This window comes from Xyrauchen texanus, chromosome 48 (genome assembly GCF_025860055.1).
Source record: "Xyrauchen texanus isolate HMW12.3.18 chromosome 48, RBS_HiC_50CHRs, whole genome shotgun sequence".
NCBI lineage: Eukaryota > Metazoa > Chordata > Actinopteri > Cypriniformes > Catostomidae > Xyrauchen > Xyrauchen texanus.
In genome coordinates this window covers 7,772,569-7,796,376 of record NC_068323.1, presented here as the reverse complement: position 1 = coordinate 7,796,376, position 23,808 = coordinate 7,772,569, and the positions used below count along the sequence as shown (strand labels likewise).

General features: G+C 40.7%; 2 protein-coding genes across 4 annotated transcripts in view; both read right to left on the bottom strand.

Annotated features, from left to right (window-relative positions):
• Positions 1 to 4,850: 4,850 nt before the first annotated feature.
• Positions 4,851 to 12,754, bottom strand: LOC127639483 (uncharacterized). The gene is made up of 4 exons (XM_052121534.1): positions 12,460 to 12,754; positions 7,119 to 7,397; positions 6,578 to 6,843; positions 4,851 to 5,156 (listed from the first exon to the last, which is right to left on the bottom strand). The coding sequence occupies exons 1-4, from the start codon at positions 12,752 to 12,754 to the stop codon at positions 4,851 to 4,853; spliced, it is 1,146 nt and encodes a 381-aa protein (XP_051977494.1).
• A 6,612-nt stretch (positions 12,755 to 19,366) lies between these two features.
• The window catches only part of LOC127639579 (hepatocyte cell adhesion molecule-like), a 29,588-nt gene continuing 25,146 nt past the window's right edge, over positions 19,367 to 23,808 (bottom strand). For all 3 annotated transcript variants that reach the window (XM_052121662.1, XM_052121661.1, XM_052121660.1), the window contains one exon: positions 19,367 to 20,005. In XM_052121662.1, coding sequence (XP_051977622.1) covers positions 19,955 to 20,005 — 51 coding nt within the window. In that variant the 3' untranslated portion in view covers positions 19,367 to 19,954. The remainder of the gene's footprint in view (positions 20,006 to 23,808) is intronic.

Below are 23,808 nucleotides of genomic sequence, written 5' to 3'. Positions count from 1 at the left end.
TAATGTTGATTTTTCCATATATTAATTCAATTTTTTTTACATTGAAGGTGTTTATAATATTAATGCAATATGAACTGACATAAACTAACAACAAAAGTATTTTGATAAATTAACATTAACCAAGATAAATAATGTTTTTAAAAGTATTTGTTCATATTTCATGAAATCTAATGCATTTACTAAAGTTAACAAATAGAATCGTACTGTAAATTATGACGGTTTATTTATGTCTTTTTTTGTATTTAGTTTTTCTCATTCGAATTCAGTACTTTTCCATTGGTGTTATTTGTAACTGGGATGTCACTTAATAATATCACAATGCACATACAAATAAAAATAAACATGAACAGAAAGACTACATATTCCCCCTCCACTTGTGCAATAAATAAAACAGATATTAATTTGAGCAGCCGGTTTAACAGAAAGCAATAGAATATCTTCTTTTGTTATGAATACTAGATTATGTGAACAAACTATTGCATCTTCATAAATGTGTGCTTTAATAATAATCTCACTCACATTTTTACTTATAAAAAGTGTACTTGCAATGTAATTACATTAATATAATATAATATTAACATAAAAATACATTTTTATGAGTATGAAACTTTGATTATAAATATATTTTGGTAGTTTTTAACACTATTTTTGCACAAACGTCTCATACTATATCAGCTATAAGAGATACACTGCAAAAAACTAGAATTAAAGAAACGTAATTCTATTGTGGATATCAGTTCCACACACCGAAAATGTATTTGATTAATGAGAAAAGGAGTACTTACTTATGCTTCCATAACAGCGTAAAGATCTTTGTCTGAACCATATGATATGCTCTTCTCTTTCTCCATTTGAACATTTCTGAGGATCTGGGAGAGGGTGGAAAAGGCAAAAACAAATAATAAAATTCAAGATGAAAACGTAATGTTTTGGCAAAGCGTCAATGGTGTCTTATGACTGTTTGTAATTCCTGAACATGCTGAATGTTTATACATTATGCTACAGTATAGTGATACAGGGCTCAAAACAATACAAATTATTTAATATTCTGTCCAATGTAATGTATTTTCTTGTCTTAATAAGTCACTGATTAATTCTAGGACTATGAAATGGCGATTAAAGGGATAGTTCACGCAAACATTTTAATTCTGTCCTCATTTACTCACCCTCTTCTACCCCATGTGACATATTGGAGGAGATTTTAGGCTGTTAGCCTCAGTCACCGTTCATTTTTTTTTCTTTTTTTTTTCTCCATACAATAAAATCTTGCCAAATATTTTCTTTTGTGTTCCACAGAAAAAAGTCATATGGGGTTGGAACAACACGAGGGTGAGTAAATTATGACAGAATTGAACTTTAAAGTGAACTATTCCTTTGAAAAGACATTTTGGACACTGTATATTTTTGAAGAAACAACACAGATTGTTTTTAACAAAAACATCACACATTTAGCATATGTCAGCTGTCTGTTTTGGTTTGCTCGCCTACATTTCCAGCGGCGATATAATATCACTCCTCCAGCAGTCAAAATCAACAGAATAGCACAACCACTAAATATCCACACTTTATTATGGCCAAACCGGCTCTGATCTGTAACAAACAAATATAAACAGTAAAAAGTGTAAATGACTTCTGGCAGCATGATTTCAACCAAGACTGAGAGGAATTTACTAAAAAGTACCTCGATATTTACATACATTTCAGGATTCTGAAAAAAATGTGAATCTGTGGGAAACTCGGCACAACAATGTTAGGGTTACTAAGGTGTTCTGAGTGTTTTTTATTGTGTTGTTAGGCAGTTACATACATGTATAAGTATGTAGGGAGTTGACCGCATGGCACCGATCTCAGCTGAGTTTGTCTTTGTGAGAAACCAACAAAATTACATCTGGTAAGAAACCTCATTAGATTTTTACATTGAAATCTGTCACATCGGGGTCTAATGCTGATGACTCGTCTGGGTCTGCTCGCCCAGTCTGAGGCTGACGCGCAGATGTCCGCTATGCTTTCTCGGGCCACCATGAGCGCGAAGCTGGGCTGTAGGCGGCCCACAGGTACACGGAGATAGGGTGGTTGCATTCCACCTGCTCTCCGAGAAACCCTATAGCGCCACTGGACAGGACGCCTCCGCCCTGCATGCCATGGCCCTCCTGCAAGTACACCAAGCCAAGGCACTTAAAGATCTGCACTTGGGTATTCCTGATCCCGACATGCCGCAGGAACTGCGTTCTGCGCACTGCCACTTCGAGCCACGAAGAATCACAGCGCAGGCACTCGGGCAGGAGATGGCCACCCTCGTCGTCCAGGAACGTCACCTATGGTTGAACGTGGTCGAGATGCATGACGTTGACAAGGCATGCTTTCTCAATGCCCCATCTGCCTGCTGAGGGCGTCCCCCTGTGTCCAAGCAACAGGCAGCTCTGCCTCAACCAGGGCCCAGCTCTCAGCCCCAGCGCCGAGCAATTTGCAGGCGGCGCATGCCCCCCGTCTCCAGGACTTCCTCTAGGACTACTAAGCACTCCTGAGACGGAAGTCAAACGTTCACTCCGGAGCTGGTACCAAGACCACTCTGTTCCCCAGTGGAGGGCCAGCAGGAAAATCCTTGTTTTTCCACATTGTTAATAAAAGAGTGATTTCCCCACTTCCTGGGTCATCCAGCCAGTGCGTGCCTTTCTCACAGCACCCCGGCTCCAAAATCCTACAGTCCCGGCACACAAGCCTCGGGACGTGCTTTTGCCTCCCGACATGCTATTACCTGCTCTCAAACCCACGAAGCCCAACCCGGTATGTCAAAAACAATCATCCCTCTATTGCCCCTAGTGCGGAGTCTGGACGCATGGCTTTCACTATCCAACCCGTTGCATTGGTTGACCAGGACCATCCGACTCGGCTACGCGATTCAATTCCCCCAGCTCCCACCTCGTTTCAACAGTATTCGTTTCACCTCCGTACGTGGCTAAAAAGACAGCACTTTATGGGAAGAGATCACGACTCTGCTTCTCAGGATCGATAAATCCTGTCTGACCAGCCAAGATGAAGAAGGGTTTCTATAGCACTTACTTCATCGTACCCAAGAAAGTGGGTTGCGACAAATCTTGGACTTGCGAGTTCTGGCTCATTCTAGCTCACTCTCGAGAGTTACTATGCAGTCAAAAGGACCAGCCGTCTAGGGCTTCAGGTCAACTAGGAAAAGAGCAAGCTCGCCCCGGTTCAGAGCATTTCTTTTCTCGGCATGGAGTTAGACTCAGTCTCAATGACAGCATGCCCCATGAGTGCGCGCATGCAGTCAGTGCTCAGGTACCTCGGCACGGCAGTTCCTCTAAAACAATTCCAGAGGCTCCTGGGGCATATAGTCATCCTCAGCCGTGCTCACGCTGCTCAGATTGATGCGTATGAGACCACTTCAGCACTGGCTTCAGGCTCGAGTCCCAAGATGGGCATGGTGCCGCTGCACATACCTTGTGTTAATCACCTCCTCCTGCTGTCGGACTTTCAAGCCTTGGACAGACCTCTGTTTTCTGCAGACCGGAGTCTTCCTTGCCCTGCGGAGATTTCTCCCGATGATCCAGGGCAAGCACGTCTTGACAGCATTGCGACGGTAGCGCACATAAATCGCCAAGGTGGCGTGTCATATGTCACAACTTGCCTTCCATCTCCTCCTATGGAGTCAGCAGCGACACAAATCACTGCGTGCCACTCATATGCCGGGCAACTGCAACACGACAGTGGACATGCTGTTGCTAAAGGTTTCACTAAGCGGAGAGTGGAAGCTCCACCCCCAGGTGGTCCAGCTGATTTTGGACCAATTCGGCATGGCACAAGTAGATATCTTTGTCTCCCAGGACAACACTCACTGCCTGCTCTGGTTCTCCCTGACAGAAGCCCCTCTCGGGACAGACACATTGGCACACAGCTAGCCCTGGGGCTGCACAAATACGCATTCCCCCCAGTGAGCCTTCTTGCCCTGGTGCTGTGCAAGATCAGGGAGGATCAGGAACAAGTCACCTTAGTGGCTCCTTACTGGCCCACTCGGACTTGGTCCTCAGATCTCATGCTCCTCGCGCCAGCACCTCCCTGGCAAATTCCCCTGAGGAAAGACCTTCTTTCTCAGGGATGGGGGAAACCCTCTGGCATTTGTGCCCAGACCTCTGGAACCTCCACGTCTGTCCCCTGGATGGGACGCAGAAGATCTGAGTGACCTACCACTTGCAGTTGTAGACACGATCAACCAAGCCAGAGCTCCCTCCACCAGGCAACTTTACGCCCTGAAGTGGCGCTTGTTCATGAATTGAAGGGTTAGGGACCTGCAAGCATTCTCTGTCAGTGACACTTGCCTGGAGTTTGGTCTGGCACATACTCACGTTATCCTGAGACCGCGACCGGGCTATGTGCCCAAGGTTCCTACGACCCCCTTCAGGGAAGCAAGCAAGCTACCCCGGGAGGAGGCAGACCCAGCCTTTTGTTGCTGTGTCCGGTACGTTGATTTGCGTATCTAATTGGACGCAGAGCTCTAGATGTTCTGAGCAGCTCTTTGTCTGCTTTGGCAGACGGCAGAAAGGGAATGCTGTCTCCAAACTGAGGCTGCCCTCTGGGTCGTTGAGGCCATTTCCTTGGCCTTCCAGACTTAGGCTGTGAGACATACATTTTAAGGAAAACTATTTGCTCTTGAATGATTTTTTTTGTTTATTTGGTGCTACTAGTTACAAATCAAAAAGGAAATGGAAAATGCATATAGCAGTCGAGTCTCAGGAGGATATACAGGCACAACACATTTATTGTGGATAACATTTATGATGATTATTTACTAAGAGATCTTATGTGGAAAAAAATGCTTAATAAATAAACACTAATCATGCTACTGTCATACCTGAACATTTCTGACAGACTTCAGTAATGTTGATATGTTGAGCCTGGTTGGTGTATAAACTGGACACCACACAGCTGTAGGTGTTGTTCTCCTGATATTCCACCTCCAGAGGTAGAGAGAGACTGCTGTTGAGATCAGACACACTGATGGAGGACAATAAACTGTTTCCTTTGTACCAGGAGAGAGTCACATGTGTCACATTCACCACTGAACACAGCAACACACATTTAGAGCTTGAAGAACATTGAGACAGAGACTCTGATGATGATGGGAATGGAGGACAAAGGATCTAGAAAATACATGACAAAAAATATTAGTATTATGCATGTATTACATCAATAAATATCAGTAAGAAAAGATAAAGATAGTCTCGACTAGGCAGACTATTTGCAGTGTTGCCAACTTTTCTGCATGGGAAAATGGGACACTAGAGCTTCAGTGCGCTTCTATATGGGAACTTTCACCTTCAGATTGGGGTGGGGGGGTACCAAGTGATCATCAGAATGTCCTGTCACTCGTTGCGATCACTACTGTTTGGGACACAAACTTGAAATAACATTTAACACCTCATACTACCGATCACTATAATGTTATTCGTTGGTTATACAACTGGCAATAGATTTTGTAAATCTGATCACATAAGATAGGATATAGGGCTGTCGATTTAACATGTTAATTTAGAACTATTTACATTTTACTACATGTAAAAACTAAAATTAATAGAATGAATCATGCCCCCAACCTGTACATTAAATCCGTAATAAGGATTGTTTCTACTGTCAGATTAATTCAAACCTGATGTATTAACATGATTCAGTAGTGGGCAGTCAGTGCAACACCAGCTGTACAGGCAGCACAACAAAGTGCAGGGAAACTGCACTCTTTAAACTACGTTTAACTTGACACAGCATCCTAAAAACACAGCTCCTGTGACTGGAAGCACTGTAAAGTAATGAGATGTGACAAACCAAAGTTAGATACTCTAAACGCCCATCTGATGCATAAATACATAGACCAACAATAAAAACAGAGGGAAGTAGGTCAATAATAGGGCTATATTCAATTATATAGAAATATTTCTAGCATAATTTTGACTTTTAAAGTGGATTTTTGTTCAGTCTGAATGCTTTAATTTTCTGCTCCCACAATATTATGTTACATATTTGAAAAATCTTAATTGTAATTACTAGCCCTTTATATAATTTTCATTAATAAGAAACTCAGAAGTATTATAACACTTCACTTGACACTAATTGTTAACTACAAGTTGACTGACTGGTCGCACAGATGTTGTAACGAGTGCTAACAAAAATACAACCTGCACATTTCCGCTTTAAACTCTAGACTTCCAAGAGTAAGTGCATTACTATAAACACAATTTTTGTTTGGTTTTACAAATTGCTGGACGAGCTGAACTTTATTTTCTCTGGTATGCCAAAAATGTGAAGGCAACTGAACTTGTCAGAACATTCCCTTAGTAACACTTCTGGATGAACAAATCATTCCATCTAGCAGCATTACTGGATACTTCCTGCCTGCTGCTATCAAGCAGTACAATGCCTTGTGCCCTCAAATATATTGTTTTTAAAAATGTGTGTACCAACACCATTGCCAGATAAGATTCAAATGCTGTACATATGAACATGATTCAGTTTACCCACCATTGACAGTTACATCAAAATTCCAGCATTTTGCATTTCTTGGCAGTACTCGTTTGTAGAGTCCTGCATGTACTTTGCTGATGTTGTTGATAGTGAGTGATCCAGTCTGACTGTCCAGAAGCGTGTCTCTGAATATCCCTCCTTCATGGTCACATTTGAAGCTATAATTGGTACTTTTTATTATGTCAGCTATACACTCCTCTTCATGTCCAAATGTCCACCTTATGTGATTCTCTGTTTTTATGTCAAAAACATCCGCTTGAAGAGTGATGGTTTCTCCCTCATTCACTGACACTGTCTTCATTCCAACTACCTCTGCATTGTATAAAAAAAATTCCCCAGACACAAAATTAATCTAAATTTCAGATTGAATTTAAATTTGTGTGTTGAATGCATCCTTGCTTATAAATTTACATTTACTTTTTACAGTCACTCAAACAGAACAAAAACAGATGGGAATAAATAATTTGCCTGAACAGAATGTCAACAGACAAGTAAACACAGTTAGGCATGAACAAGTCTGATATAATCATTACACAGAATGCAAGTCACATTAGCAGATAGAAATAATATCATCAATGCAGACATACCTTTACAGTAAGTACAGGGATTGTTAATGTCAAGATGTTTAGTCTGGTTGCTGATTGTATGGGACACTATACATCTGTAGGTGTTTCTAAGTTGATATTCATCCTCAAGAAGAAGATGGAGGTTCCTGCTAAAATCATAGTTAATGACGGAGGAGAATAAACTGTTTCCTTTATACCAGGAGAGAGTCACCTGTGTCACATTCTCCACTGAACACTCCAACACACATTTAGTGCTTAATGCAGAAGAGTGTCTGGTAATTTTAAGAACAGGCAGTGGATCTGGAAAATGATAAGTAAAAACAACACTAAAAACTATTCAATTTGAATGTAATCATATTTGAAACAGAAGATAATATACCAGGGTAAAGCTGTAGTAATCTAAACATGATAACTGCAAATATACAGTATAACTGGTTTAAATAAACTTAGCAAAGTCAGATCATAAACACACAACTTTACTTTCAACTCTACACTTCACAAAGCAGCAAGGTTATTGAGAAATTCATCAAGGTAGATTATCAGTGTCAGGATTTCTGGTTGATCTGATGGTGAGTCATTCTGTTTTGTCATACTTCCTGTTTCCCCAATAGTTTCTGTGTGTTTGTTTACAAGCGCCATGTGCTCGTCGGCGCTGCAGGATTTCCTTGCAGGGCTGACGAGCTTGTTATTCTGAACAACCAAACCTGTGCCCCATTTTCCATTCCTTTTATAATGCCCTTGTTTTTGCTGTCTTGTGCCAGATTGTCTTGGGACTCTTCCTAGTAACCAGTCTTGGTCTTCTTTCAGTCGGTTCATGCTGTGTCTGTTCCTGTGAGTGTGTGTCTCATCATTGCCAAACTCACTCTGTTCCCTGCAGTCATTACATCACTCACCTACCTGTCTTGGAGTTACCAGTTCCTTCGGCTCACCTCCTCAATCTCGCCACTCTGCACTGACATTGCCTGGATGGATTTTCCCCTCTGCCACGTGCTTTAGGGCCGGCTGTTCTGTCTTCCTGAGTTGGTTTCATTTTGATTGTTTGACTTTATTACTTGCTTATGTCCATAAAAAGCACTAGAATTTTTGCTGTTGGTCTCTGGGTCCATCTTGAATGGTCCTGACACTACAATCTGGCCAGGATGGACCACTCAGAGCAACCAGAAGCCCTACTGGGCCACCATGAGAAGCAACTGTTTTCCACCAACCAGGTTCTTGAGGCTATGGCACATCAGCTCTCCGAGCTTACTGAGCAGATGTGGCAGCTGCGGAGCATGGCTGAATCTGCCCTTTCCGTTGCGTCACCTCCATTTGTGCCTCTGCCTAACACCTGCTTCTGTGACCAGTGGAGATCTGAATCTCGACTCAATCCGTCTCCTTCGTATGACGGTGATTCCAAGTGCATAGAAACCCTTTCTATCTTAATGTTCCATGATCTTCTCACTTCAGCCGTCTGCCTTCCCCAATGCTACTTCGAAGATTGCCTACATTATCACCCACCTAATTGGATGGGTACAAGAGTGGGGAACAGCTGTCTGGGAAGTTCAGTCCGGCTGTTGTTCCAGCTATGGGGAGATTGCTTTCGAGATAAAGAAGGTCTTTGATCAGTCTCTGCCATTGAGAGAGGTGACCCATCAGCTGTGTGATCTCCGCCAGGGGGAGCAATCGGTAATGGACTATTCAATTGAGTTCCGCACCCTCACCGCTGCCAGTGGTTGGATTGAGGAGGCACATTGGGATCGCTTCCTGCATGGACTCAGGGATCGCACTCCAGCAGCATTCTGCGGCACCTCATCTGAGCCTCCTGAAGCTGAACCCATGCAAGTGGGTCAGATTTGGCTAACCGCAGAGGAGAGGCGACGGTGAATCTCACAAGGAATTGGCTTGTACTGTGCTAAGCCAGGAAACTTTCCAATGAGTGACCATTAAAGCTGCCGCTCACCCATAGATGTGGCATACTGGTGAGCGCTATGTCTGTTTACCCTGCCCCTGTTCGTCGCACTCTCCTCCCTGCCATGCTCCGCTGGAGGAAAGGCCAACATCATTTCTTGGTGTTCATCCACTCTGGGGCTGAGGTGAACTTCATTGATTCCGCCTTAGCCGCCCAGAGGAGATCAATGGAAAATGGCTTTCAACACCTCTATGGGGCATTTTCAACGCCCTTCGGCATGACCACTGCCCAACCCATCTTCCAGACCTTGGTGAATAGTATGCTGTGTGACATGGTGAATCAGTTTGTCTTTGTGAACCTGGATGACATAATGATTTTCTCCCAGTCTCTCCAGGACCACACCCAGCATGTCTGCCAGGTTATCCAGAGGCTCCTTGAGAACCAGCTGTTTGTTAAGGCAGATAAGTGTGTTTCACACGTGGCCAGTTCTGTTCCTGGAGTTTGTAGCCTCCTCTGAGGGAATTGGTGTGGATCTTGGCAAGGAGAAGGATAAGGAGAGTGTTTCCTAGACCCAAGGAGGAGATTGAGCTTAACTTAATCAGGTCACCCTTTGCTCCTGTAGTCTTGGGGCATCCTTGGTTGATGAAGCTCAATCCTCAGGTTTGTTGGGCTAAGATCTCCATCTCTTCCTGGTGCTCCTATTGCCCTGAGCATTGTCTAGGAGCTGCATCCTCTCCTCTCTAGTCTTTTCCTGTGTTTAAGGTCGAACTGGTGAATCTTACGGGGGTTCCGGCCGATTACCATGACCTGGCAGGGTGTGTTCAGCAAGTCTCAGTCCACATCTCTTCCTGCGCATCGCTTGTATGACATTGCAGCGGATCTGCTGCCAGGAACTTCTCTGCCACATGGTTGTCTGTACTCTCTGCCCAGTCCCGAGAGGGAGGCCAAGGATCAGTACATTGAGGATTTCACCTCATCCATGGCTGGCGCAGGGTTCTTCTTTTTGGGGAAAAGGACGGTTTGCCCTGCCCCGACATTGATTATCGTGAGCTGAATGACATCACCATCAAGAACAGGTATCCTTTACCGTTTATGTCTTCAGCCTCTTCATGTCTTCAGGGGCCAACCATCTTTACTAAGTTGGACATGCGCAACAGCTACCACCATGTGTGGAAGAGGGAGGGGATCAATGGAAAACAGCATTCAACACCCCTATGGGGCATTTTGAATACTTAGTCATGCCCTTCGGCTTGACCAATAGCCAAAACACCTTCCAGACCTTGGTCAACGATGTGCTGCGTGACATGGTGAATCTGTTTGTCTTTGTGTACCTGGATGATATATTGATCTTCTCCAAGTCTCTCCAAGACCACACCCAGCATGTTCGTAAGATTCTCCAGAGGCTCCTCGAGAACCAGCTGTATGTTAAGGCGGAGAAGTTTCAGTTCCACATGTGGTCAGATCCGGTCCTGGAGATTGAAGTCTCCTCTGAGGGGATTAGTTTGGATCCTGGCAAGGTAAGGGCTGTATACAGTTAACCAATCCCTGAATCCTGCAAAGCCCTGCAGAAGTTTCTGGGATTTGCAAAATTTTACAGATGCTTTATCAAGAACTACAGTCAAGTTGCTCCTCCTCTGACGGATTTGACCTCTATCAAGAAGCCGTTTCTGTAGTCGGCCCAGAACCAGGTGGCCTTTGATAAACTTAAATCTCTATTTACCTCAGCATTCATTCTTATTTTCCCTAACCCGTCTTGTCATTTCATGGTGGTGGTAGATGCTTCAGAGGTAGGCATCGGAATATTCCTTTCACAACAGTCCCCTTCAGATGGTTTGATTTACCCCTGTGCCTTTTTCTCCTATCCTGTCATCCAAGAGTCAAGCGCACACTGGCGTTTGTGCGTCAGAGGTTCTGGTAGCCAACGATGTTGAGAGATGTCCATCGGTTTGTGGTGGCCTGCCTGGTCTGTGCTCAAAATAAATCTTCCAATTGACAACCTGCGGCCTCCCCTACCCATCCCCTCCTGTCCTTGTTCTCACATTGCCCTTGATTTTGTGACCGGTCTCCCTCCATCCCTGGATAATACAGTGGTGTTAATGGTGGTGGATGGTTTCTCCAAGGCTGCCCATTTTATTTCCCTTCCCAAACTTCCTTCTGCCCGGGAGACAGCGACTGCTGTCATAGACCATGTCTTCCTTATCCAGAAGTGGTGGATATGGTCTCCGACAGGGGCCCGCAGTTCATCTCTCATATTTGGAGAGAGTTTTTCCAGCAGTTAGGGGCCTCCGTTTGTCTGTCATTTGGGTTCCATCCACAGACTAATGGCCAGACAGAGTGGGCCAACCAGGATTTGGCTCTCAGAATCCTGCCTCCTGGAGTCGCCATCTATCCTGGATAGAGTATGGCCACAATTCTTTGTTGATGACATTTATGGGTATGTCGTCTTTTCAGTCGTGTCTGGGGTACCAGTCGTGTCTGTCCCTTCTGCCATGGCACTTGTCAGATGCCACTGCAGAACCCCTCTTGTTGATTACTTTTATCTGATTACATAACTTTGTTGAAAAATTATTTAGAGGGCTCTCGTTGATTACTGTAGCTTCAAGCCATCAACAAAATGTGCATGCTTGTGCTTCCCTGCACACTCTCACACTATGATACACAGGGCTATGGTGCTGAGGAGAGTTGTTGGGTCCCAGCCCAGGACATTTTGAATCCATCCCTCATCGACGATTTCCACCCTTGTTGTAAGTCGACTCATCAGGGAACGTCTGGAGGAGCTCCTGATGGGGGAGGTAATGTCGTGATTTCTGGTTGTTCTGACGGTGAGGCGTTCTGTTGTGTCATCCTTCCTGTTTCCCCAATAGTTTATGTGTGTGTTCATAGGCGATATGTGTTCATCGGCACTGTAGGGTTTCTCGCAGAGCTGATGAGCTTGTTAATCCGATCAGCTGCACCTGTGCTCCATTTTCTCTTCCCTTTATACAGCTCTCGTGTTTGATGTCTTGTGCCAGATTGTACTGGGACACTTCCCAGTTACCAGTCTTGGTCTCCTGCCGGTTGGTTCTTGTTGTGTCTGTACCTGTGTGTGTTTGTTCAGCTCCCAGCCTCTTCCTTCTCATCATTGTCATACTCACCCAGTTCCCTTCAGTGATTACATTGCTCACCTACCTGTCTTGGAGTTTGCGGTTCCTTCGCCCTTGCCATCAGCCACGGCTCACCTCCTCACTTGTCACTGACATTGCCTGGATGGATATTCCCCTCAGCCCCATGCTTCAGCTGCTGGCTGTTCTCCCTTCTTATTTGGTTTCATTTTGACTGTTTGACTCTATTACTTAATTGTGTTCATAAAAATGTATTTATGCTGTTGGTCACTGTCAGCAGTTTTACACTTTACTTTAGCATTTTATTAGCTCTTTAGCCTATAGCAAATTAATATTGTCAATGCAACATGTGCTGACAAAATATAACACATACCAAAGACTATAACGCTGAAACTCTTGTATGCAATATCTTCCTTAATGATCTGTAGTTTATAAAGTCCAGAATCTGTTGTGGTGGTGTTCATGATAGTGAGAGATCCAGTCTTATTGTCCAGCTGTAGCCTACCTCTGAATTTACTGTTATCAAAAAATATTGTCTGCTCATAGATTACAGCTATTCGAGTCTGTCGAGGTCCAAACATCCACAGTATCTGATCATCTCTCTGTATTTCAGTAACATCAGTTTGTAGAGTGACAGAATCTCCCTCCATCACTGACACTGAAGTCATTTCTTCAGTCTCTGCAAAAACACAGAACAAACAATACTCTTTTACAAAACTGCACATAATTACTACAGATTAATAGTTTCAAACTATTAGATAGTCCAAGTGATTTAATCTGAAGACTGTTGCATGAAGAGAATAGCTGTAGTATAAGAAACATTTAGCACATTTTAATAAAATACTGAAACAATTGAAGCAAAATGTAAAAATACAGGCACAATTTACCACCGATGAGCCATAAAAATGGCAAAAGCCAAAAAAATGAGCGCCCCATGTTCTTCTACAGTGAAATAATACACTCTACACTTTGGTCCACACAATGGATTTGTTCAGACCGAACACGTTCTTGCTTTGATAAAATGCAGAGAAATGTACACATGTCTCAAGATACTTTGTTAACAGCTTAACAAAGTGCGTAATGGTCAAAGACGTCAGTCCAGTTTTCACATAGAAAAACAGATGTAGGGCGTGTCAATGGTCCCTTAATCACAAGCTAAGCATTTTTAGTGAAAGTGAAACAGTATCTTGCCATCATGCATAGCCATTGTGTCTGTTAGTCATGAGTTACAAACCCACTGAGAAAATACATTTCTTTTTACTGGTTTTACTATTCTTTTTAATGTAAAAGTCCCCCCCATTTGTCAACGAATGCAAATACTTTTGAGACAGCAGTTTGCTTTGTGAGAAGCTAATGAATTCAAAATAACCACAAAAGGGTGCATAACTTCTCATTCATTTCAATCACTTTTTAATTACATGAAGTACCCCTTGATCTTTTAAGTAATGTTAATCTTTTTTAATATAATTGCTTGGACATCTTTGCACTTCATTTTTCTTCTTATTTCAATGAACCTTAATTAAAAACCAATTCTTATAATAGTTCTACATTTTAGTTCATTTAATACATCATTGACATTACTAACCCAGTCCGAGATTGCACTACATATAATAATTGTCGGTCACGGTAGTAAAATTTACATCAAAATGTTAAACAGTGCCAATTTTAACCTTAGCGGTTACCAAAGCACTTTACACTGTAACTCATTCACCCACACCAATGACGGAAGAGCTGCTATGCAAGGTGCTAGCCTGCCATTGGGAGCAACTTGGGGTTCAGTGTCTTGCCCAAGGACACTTCGGCATGTGGAGTCATGTGGGCCAGGAATCGAACCACTAACCCTGCGATTAGCGGCCGATCCGCTCTACCACCTGAGACACAGCAGCTTTGTTCACACCAAACAGAAATTGCAATATTTTCAAAATGGCGCATTCAAACAGGACTTCTAAACAGGAAATTGCAGGTAATTTTCAGGAAAGGGCTGCATGTGTGAAAGTGATGTATGTCAGTGCAATGTAATTTGGTATGTTGCTGCAATGAATATGGTCAGGTCTGTTTACGTCATCACAACATAACTAGCTGGGTCGCCAATGACAAGTTTAATATTTGGAGTTAGGGGTTTGCTCAAAATGTTAACCCCATGTATGAGCAGTAATAATGATGCTTGCCTTTGCAAATTACACTACTTACAATAACACACTACAAATTGGAAAACATGTTATGTTTGAATGCATCCTTACGGATAAATGAAAGACTCAAAAATAGAACGGAACAGACAGGAACAAAGTGAGCAGAGATCAAGATATCCAGATACAGTAAACAAAGCAAACATGTAATGTAATACAAAAGCCAAAGGTATGTGGTGCGATGGGATCATGGGAATATTTGGGATATAGGTTTAAAAGTGAGCTACATTGGATATCTGTAACGGTAGCCAGCTGCCCCTTTAACAATGAAACATAATGAAACTTTAAAAAGTATGTTCAGTTTTTCAAATGTTTCAAAGCCAAAATGTTACTGAAGTGTAGGAATGATCCATTTGTTTTTATTAATATATGCATTTATATTTATATGTTTATTAATTATATATAGGATGAAGGTCATATGGTCATAGCTATTTTTTATTTTTTTTTGCTATAAATTGAGATTAACAATTTAGATAATCAATTTAGAATGACATTGTAAGATACTTATAAACCAAGTCTTTTCTTTTTCTAGATTGTGTCCGGTTCATCTTCCATCCTGAGGGGGTGACCCCTTCACTGGTTCATGCTCGGACGGGTGCTGCTGTCATTGCATTTCTGGTTTTTCACTTCAGATCTAGAGGGTTTTCAGAGAAGACAAGAACTCTCTGGAAGAAAAAAAAAGCTTTGAACACTAGGTGAGGATGTTGTTTAAAACAAAATCACTGCAATGAAATAAAACTGTAGATGATTCACCAGCTTTACTGTAAAAATAGAAAAACATATTGCTAAATATAGATAAAGAAGTAGCATATATATGATAGCATCACATGAGTGAAGTGTTAATATATATGCACTATTTGCTGCTCAAAACACACTAATGTCATGGATAAAATCGCCAAAGCCATTAATTAACCAAAATAACACAAGAAGACTAAACAACAATGTGAGCAGAAACAAGTAAAAGTGAAAGACATTATTTGTGTTTTAATGATGTTTGTAATGTGAGACATGAAAACTGAAAGTGCTCTTCTATCAAACAGGACAGACGAGTAACGACTGCAGAGAGAGACATGAAAACACAATATCCAGTGATATTACTGTGTTGTTTGTGATGTAAAGATCAGACTTGGTCTTTTTCACAATGAGCTTGTGCTCAAACTTTAATGTATATGAACCAACATTATCAACACCAAACTAACGTCTAGCTCCTCTTGCTCGTCTCTGCGCTACCCCTGGTCATCTCACCAGACCGCTCCCTCTGCTGGACACATTAGGTATTACAGTTGATTCATTACATATCAACACAATTACAATGACCTTGAGAAACAGTATCATAAGATTTGAGGTCATGCTAGTGTACTCCTAAACATTGACAACATGTACTATATGATTACGCATTTAAAATCTATCAGTAAAAATATGGACAGATAATATTGATTATTCATACAGCATTCACACATGTGACCAGCCACATAAGTGATAGTCAGACACAATATGATTGATAAAGTGATTGCGAATTTAATGTATACTATGTCCATTACCCTTCATATGAGCTGACAATCTCTGTATATTCACATCTGAATGAATCTCATTGTCATAAACTGGACCTCTCCCTGGCTCCAAACCTGTCAGGTAAATCAAATAAAAACCCTTGTGCAACTTACACTGAAAATTTTGATTGTATTATTACAACAGAAGAGTTCAGGTGTGACCACAAACAGACAAAACGAAAAATCAAATAAACTTCAGGTTGTTAAATCTTTATACACATTAATAATGTATAATAAGATGTTTATCTTGTGCCTTAACCTAACCGTACAGACATACACAAAACATTTTCTGTTTGTTGTAAGTGCATTATGGGAACCCAAACTGGTAAAACCACTAACTGTAACTGACTGATCAAGGTTTAACTGTAAAATAATGCAGGAACAGGTTAGACAAGGGATTTCTCTTTCTTTCTTCTGTTTGATGATAAAAACTTCTTCTAATCTGCTTGTTATCTGAAATGTAAATATTTTTTTCGAACATGATACAGAAAGATATTTTTGACCTGCTCCTTTATGACTCACATCATAATGCACATATGCTCAGAATTGAACCTAAAAAGGAGAAAAAAATAATTTGGGATTATGTTAATATCAGCTACAGAAAGCAAGGTGGAGATTTGTGTCAATCTCGGTTAACACTTTAACACATGGTGGTCAATAGAGTGGACAGCTATTCAATAGTCATGTTCTTTAACGGGTTTCAATGGTGTAACTGCATATCAGCCACTACACTGGACACTACTGTATCAGCCACTACACTGGACACTACTGTATCATACACTACACTGGACACTACTGTATCAGCCACTGCACTGAACACTACTGTATCAGCCACTACACTGGACACTACTGTATCATCCACTACACTGGACACTACTGTATCAGCCACTACACTGGACACTACTGTATCATACACTACACTGGACACTACTGTATCAGCCACTACACTGAACACTACTGTATCAGCCACTACACTGAACACTACTGTATCAGCCACTACACTGGACACTACTGTATCATCCACTACACTGGACACTACTGTATCAGCCACTACACTGAACACTACTGTATCATCCACTGCACTGGACACTACTGTATCAGCCACTGCACTGAACACTACTGTATCATCCACTACACTGAACACTACTGTATCAGCCACTGCACTGAACGCTACTGTATCATCCACTGCACTGGACACTACTGTATCATCCACTACACTGAACGCTACTGTATCAGCCACTGCACTGGACACTACTGTATCAGCCACTGCACTGGACACTACTGTATCAGCCACTGCACTGGACACTACTGTATCATCCACTACACTGAACGCTACTGTATCAGCCACTGCACTGGACACTACTGTATCAGCCACTACACTGAACGCTACTGTATCAGCCACTGCACTGGACGCTACTGTATCAGCCACTGCACTGAACGCTACTGTATCATCCACTACACTGAACACTACTGTATCAGCCACTGCAATGGACGCTACTGTATCAGCCACTACACTGGACGCTACTGTATCAGCCACTACACTGAACGCTACTGTATCAGCCACTGCACTGGACGCTACTGTATCAGCCACTACACTGAACGCTACTGTATCAGCCACTACACTGAACGCTACTGTATCAGCCACTGCACTGAACGCTACTGTATCAGCCACTACACTGGACACTACTGTATCATCCACTACACTGGACACTACTGTATCAGCCACTGCACTGGACACTACTGTATCATCCACTACACTGAACACTACTGTATCAGCCACTGCACTGGACACTACTGTATCATCCACTACACTGAACACTACTGTATCAGCCACTGCACTGGACACTACTGTATCAGCCACTGCACTGGACACTACTGTATCATCCACTACACTGGACACTACTGTATCAGCCACTGCACTGGACACTACTGTATCAGCCACTACACTGGACACTACTGTATCAGCCACTGCACTGGACACTACTGTATCAGCCACTACACTGGACACTACTGTATCACTCCATAGACTTCTACCCAGTGGCCAGCAGTTGTAACTGCAACTAAAATTCCTTTAAACCAAGATGGCCAATGGACAGCCACAAAAGTTGATCACAGCAGGAATATCTTGCCAATCCTTCTATTGTAGAAGACCATCGCAGGTAAAAGGAAATTCAATAAAATTATATGATGACATAAAGTAACATCTAAGGAATAAATATAATTGTTTTATTCTTCAGGTCAGGATGCTGAGGGAGCTGAAGATGCTGAGGGAGCTGAAGATGCTGAGGGAGCTGAAGATGCTGAGGGAGATGAAGATGCTGAGGAAGCTGAAGATGCTGAGGAAGCTGTGCATGTGCTAACTGACTGAACTCAAGGGCAGTACAAAACCAGGAATGTCTGGAAAGTCAAATACAACCAGTTTGAGAGACTTGCCTCCTTTATTTGGAGAGTGGAAAGTGAATGTCCAGGGAAAGAAACCAGTTGATTTATTTATGCATCTTTTCCCCACAGATCTGATAGATGAAATGCACAACACTAATCCACAACACTAACTTGTATGCACACCAAAAAAGGAAAAGAAAATCTGGCCATGACAATAGAAGAAATGAAGACTTTTCTAGGAATATATATGGTCATGTCATACCTAGTATAGGCTATACAGTTCCACATTGTTGGTTTTTCCAACCAGTGTTTGTTAAACAGCATTAAACCCAATAAAGTTTCATGATTTTCACATAATACAGTTTTATTCATGAGTCTATTAACGACATATTGCTTCAAGTTGAACGCTCAAATACATGCGAATAACTTCCTGAAAAATGCATGTTAAAATAAAAAATCGTTTTTTTTTTCATAACTGGAGAAGAATACAAACACAAAAGGAAAAATAAATCCTGACTCAGGTTGTAAAATGTATTGAGCACAAACTTTCAAAATGATATTTGTTGTCCCCATTAAATATTGAATCCCAATAAAGGAGGGAATTAAATCCTTTTGTAGAGAAACGTATGAAAATGTAAGTCCTTATTCAGTATAAATCGTAACATCTGGCACGTTTACACCAGGAAGATGGAGCTCACATGTACATAACACAGTGAGAATGGATTGCATCACTTCAGAAGACCTGGATTAAACCACTGGAGTTGTCTGGATTACCTTTGTGCTGCCTTTATGTCCATTTTGGAGCATGAAAGTTTTGGATCATATTAACTTGCATTGAACTGACAAACACATCTCAGACATTCTTCAAAATATCTTTGTTTTCCACAAAAGAGAGAAAGTCATTTGAGTTTAAGATGGCATGACAGTAATTCAATAATGAGTGGATGTTCGTCAATAGATGGTGCTGATATATTATAATCTAATATACTGTAATGCATGTTTCCAGCATGAAAAGAAAATGTCAGAAGCAAAGAATGAAAATGGGGGCTGGAACATTCCAGTTTTCCCACCTTTGGGTCCAAATGTGTGTGAACATGTTCTGACATTAGAGAAAAGTAACTGGTATTAAGAAAGACTACTGGATTGAAACCAGGGTTCTTCGTATTAACAGAGATTTATTTGGTTAATAACAGTATAAAAACAGTATAAAAACAGTATAAAAGAAGTTCTACTCCACAAAGTCTATTAAAATGTTATTCACTTACATGTCAAAGCAACATCAAACAATAATAAAATAGTCAGTAAATAACGGAAACAATTGAGGATACAGACACAATACTTAATAACTCAAATACTTAAAAACGACACATCTAGACATCCAGTGCAGTTCTTGTGTTGTAAAACTGATTCTGTGGCTTGTTAACTATTTGCTTTGAAATACGAAAGTGTAAAGAAACACTGATGCTTTGTAAGGCAGATATGACATGAGGAACTCAAAGTCTAGACAAGATCTTATCTTAGCTCTGTGTGCAGTTCTTAAGGTGTTTATTATGAAGATGGTAATAAGGTGGATCAGATCTGTCTCAAGTCTGGGCAGGACAGGATTGTGAGATATAGAGTTGTTGAAATGTGGCTTTATGTGCTGGAATCCGTCAGTAACTTCCTTTGAAAAGTGTGCTGCAAGTTTGACTTAATGTATGTTGGTAAAATGAATAACACAGAAATCCTGCAAAGTCGAGTTGATGTGGTCTTAGCTTGTCTTAACACTCGAGTATTCGGTGAGATCTGCTCCACTAGTTTCCTGTAAGAAAACAGAAACAATTACAGATGGAGAGAAACAGACAGGAACTGTATTGAAGCTCCAGATACTCTATTCAAAGCTGCAAGCGAGAGAAAAATATTTCAGGAAATAAAAACGGCACCAAAGTGCAAATTAACCACAAAAAGATCCTTAATTAAAGTTTAGTGTCAGATGTTTAGCTCCAATAAAATCTCCATCCGTCCCGCCAACTCAATTGTCAAAATCATGTAAAATGTGAGCTGAAGATCTTTCAGTTGAATCATCATAATTTCTACATCTAGTCTAGGGATGTTGCGATACCAGTATCTGTGCATCCCTAATCTAGTCAATTTAACAAATGCAGTATATGGTCAAGTATGTGGACACCCAAACACCCCTAATGTGCTTGAGCATTTCATTTGAAAATAGTTACAATACCAGGAAGTTTGTCCCCCAAACAGCTTCCACTCATCTGTTTTTCTCTAGATGTTGAACACATCAGCTGGGACTTGTATTGAGACACAAGAGCATTAGTAATGTTAAGCACAGATATTGTGTAATGTGTCTGACTTTTGGCCATGTAGTGATGTAATCTGCATGCACAAACATGCATGATCATGTCAGTAGATGCACACTATGCAAAGAAAAGGGCACGTAGCATTTCAGAGATACAGTAAAGCAGCAGACAGAACAGAAAGATTTCCAACCGGGTCTCATAGAATGAATGTTACTCTATTTACATTTCTGCACACTGACTTATATGTGCCGCAGCAGTTTCCTGGTGAAATGAACACTAGAGGCGCTACAACTGTGTGGTTTAATCACGGTCACACAAATCACAAGTATAATTGCTGATTTTGATTTGATAACTTTTCACTCTAATACTCACCCTCCGCTATGTTCTGATATAAAACTATTTTACTTACATACATGACTTGAAAAACGAAACATTTTAACACTCGCATCAAAGATCCACCTACATACACATTTATAACCATGTTATTGGCTTACTTGGTAGCTCACCTGATTTAATCAAATCTATTTTTTATAAATGAGTTGTAAATCATAAACCAAACCAGTCAGTTCTGAGGTGAAAAACAACATCACAAACACTGATTTTAAGCAAAAAGTTATTTGATAAATCGGACAAAAAGACAAAAGGTACAAGACTGTGTACTTAATGAGGGAATGGACAATCATCCCATGAAGCGTTGGAAATTATATAATCAAATTAAAATGATTAAATGAAGAATACAAAAAGAAAACTAGCTTTTTAAAAAAGTTCTTGATTATACAGTAAGTATTGAATCAATATATTTAAAAGTGTATCTCAAAATATTCAGATATATACAAATATATTGTGGCAGGGCGGAGGGCGGGGCCGGGTCATGATCATACACACCCGGTCCCTTATCAGGCTAATCAAACCTCCGAGAGGGATAAAGGCCGACTGCGGAGGATTGTGCGGGAGAGAGAGATTGTTTACGGACATGTCCGTCATGTGTGTGTGTTTGTCCTTTGTTTAAGTTAATCATTAAAATATTATTCATGTCGTCAAGCTGGTTCTCGCCGCCTCCTTTCCACATATATAATCAGTGTAAGTGTGTCGTGAGAGACACTCATTTGCGTCATGGGAGCGTGCGGTCGCTGCAGAGCTCTTTTGTTGCACTTTGGCAAAAAAAAGAAAAGAAAAAAGCTAAATGATTTTCTTTAAAATGTAAATAATATGGACTTCAACAGAAGCATAAACCATAGGTGAACAACTTCTGAGCTCACAGTAGGTCTGTCTTTAAAGGATTATTAGTTATTGTTAAAATTCAATTCCTTTATGGAGAAAGTGAACGGGTAACTGCTTGTCGCCATCAACTGCAGATCTGGGAGTAAATATATAAACAGTGACATTAAACAATATGAGGGAAACTTACGATGACAACATGTCTTTATTTACATGTCATCATGCTTTTCTTTAGAGACTGTAAACAACAGGTGTTTAATGTAACTGCGCTTGAACAAACAGATAATCCCGCCCCAATCTCCTGCCATTGGTTGTGTCGGGCGGGGCGCCACAGAGTGTTTAGCTTACAAAGATTACATCAACTTCGACGACTTCTAGTTGTCTCTGTATTAATCTGTGATAGGAAAAAGTAGTTTAATATTAAAAAGTTTCACAATTCAGTTTTAAAGAGCAAAAATAAAGAGCAGTGATTGAGGTTTGAGAGTAGTTTGAGTCTTTAAGTTATTGTCTGCACATTTCCACTGTAAGACCTAAAGCACTTATCCAATATTTATCCTGCTGGTATCCATTGACAACAGACAACAGACTGTGTTTAATTTAATACCACACACAACAGATATTTTAAACATGACTGGCATTTAAACTTGTATAACCGGATTCCCGTGTGAGCTCGTCACGGACATGCAAATACGAGTGTCCGAATGAAGGTGCCTCTTGGTCAAACACGGAGCGGATACCAAATTGAGTCGGTACTCATACTACTGAATCGAAGACGGGTATTGTTACTTTTATTTTATTTTTGTCTTGATACCACAGTACGTTTACTTTTGACATCCGTAAGTGCTCGTGAAAATCTCCATTGCGCTACTTTGCATGTTCACGAGTGAAAAGTGAAACTAAAACAACACTTTTGCTTTTCACTCAAGATTTTCACTGTAAAACAACTTAAAATTCGGCTTTTTCTTCACTAAAACATATCGTATATCTTCAGAAGACTTGGAATATGACGCACAAGCTGCATGGATTACTTTTATGACACTTTTGGATCCTTGAAGCAACTATTGTTGAATTGAAATCAGGAAGCAGAATTCCTTATTATTCCTACTTTCAAGTTTCACAAAAGAAGAAAGTGGAGGACAAGTTGGAGCAACATGAGGGTGAGCTCATTTTTGGCTGGACTTTTTCTCTATAGTTTATTTCTTTTCTTCACCACTAATACCATAAACTCATTTGTTTAAAAGTCAGAAGCAATAATTACACAGAATATTTGCTCAGGCTGTCGTCGGAAACAAGCAAGAATAAATAGATACTAATGTCAAATATCCAATTGACCTTTATCACATTTCCGTGTTCACAAAACTTAATCTTCGAGATGTAGCATTAATCAACAGGAGTGTGGAATTATTATGGTCTATTTATGTACAATTCATCTCAAATACTAAATCTGAAGAGACGATTCACCTTTAAATCATTACATTTCCATTACTCAGAATGATGAAACATTATGATGCCTTCTATATGATTGATATTGTACATTTATTGATAGATGTTATTTTAATGGGGTGTATCTATAGGATTATGCAGCACTTCACAGAGTAAAACTTGTTTAGTTTAGAAAATATGTACAAACAAGAGTACATATAGCACATTAAAGAGCATTAGAAGGGGTTTAAATCACAAAATATGAGCAAAAGTATGATTGAATTGTTTCATGTCTTAACTTTTCTAAATAATCTCCAGGTTTGATATAAGATCAGTTCAGATGAAGGAATATTTCCATCTCAAGAGTCCAATTACAGAAACAAACGAGTTTAATAACTTTAAACATGAGTAATATTCTCATGTGATGATTCAGGAAGTGTTTACTGATGACAAGATCTGCACAGTAAAATGAATTAAAGTCATAAAGTTTGAATGTAATGAATGTGTCAATAATAGAGATGATAAAGTGTCTCCAGCGATATTAATATTAATATAAATGGGAGATTAACATGATGCAATAGTGAAAACAACGTTACAAGCACAATTGGGTTTAAACACGTTGAGTTCATTAAAATAAAAGATGACACATAATAAAGTGCTGCTGTGT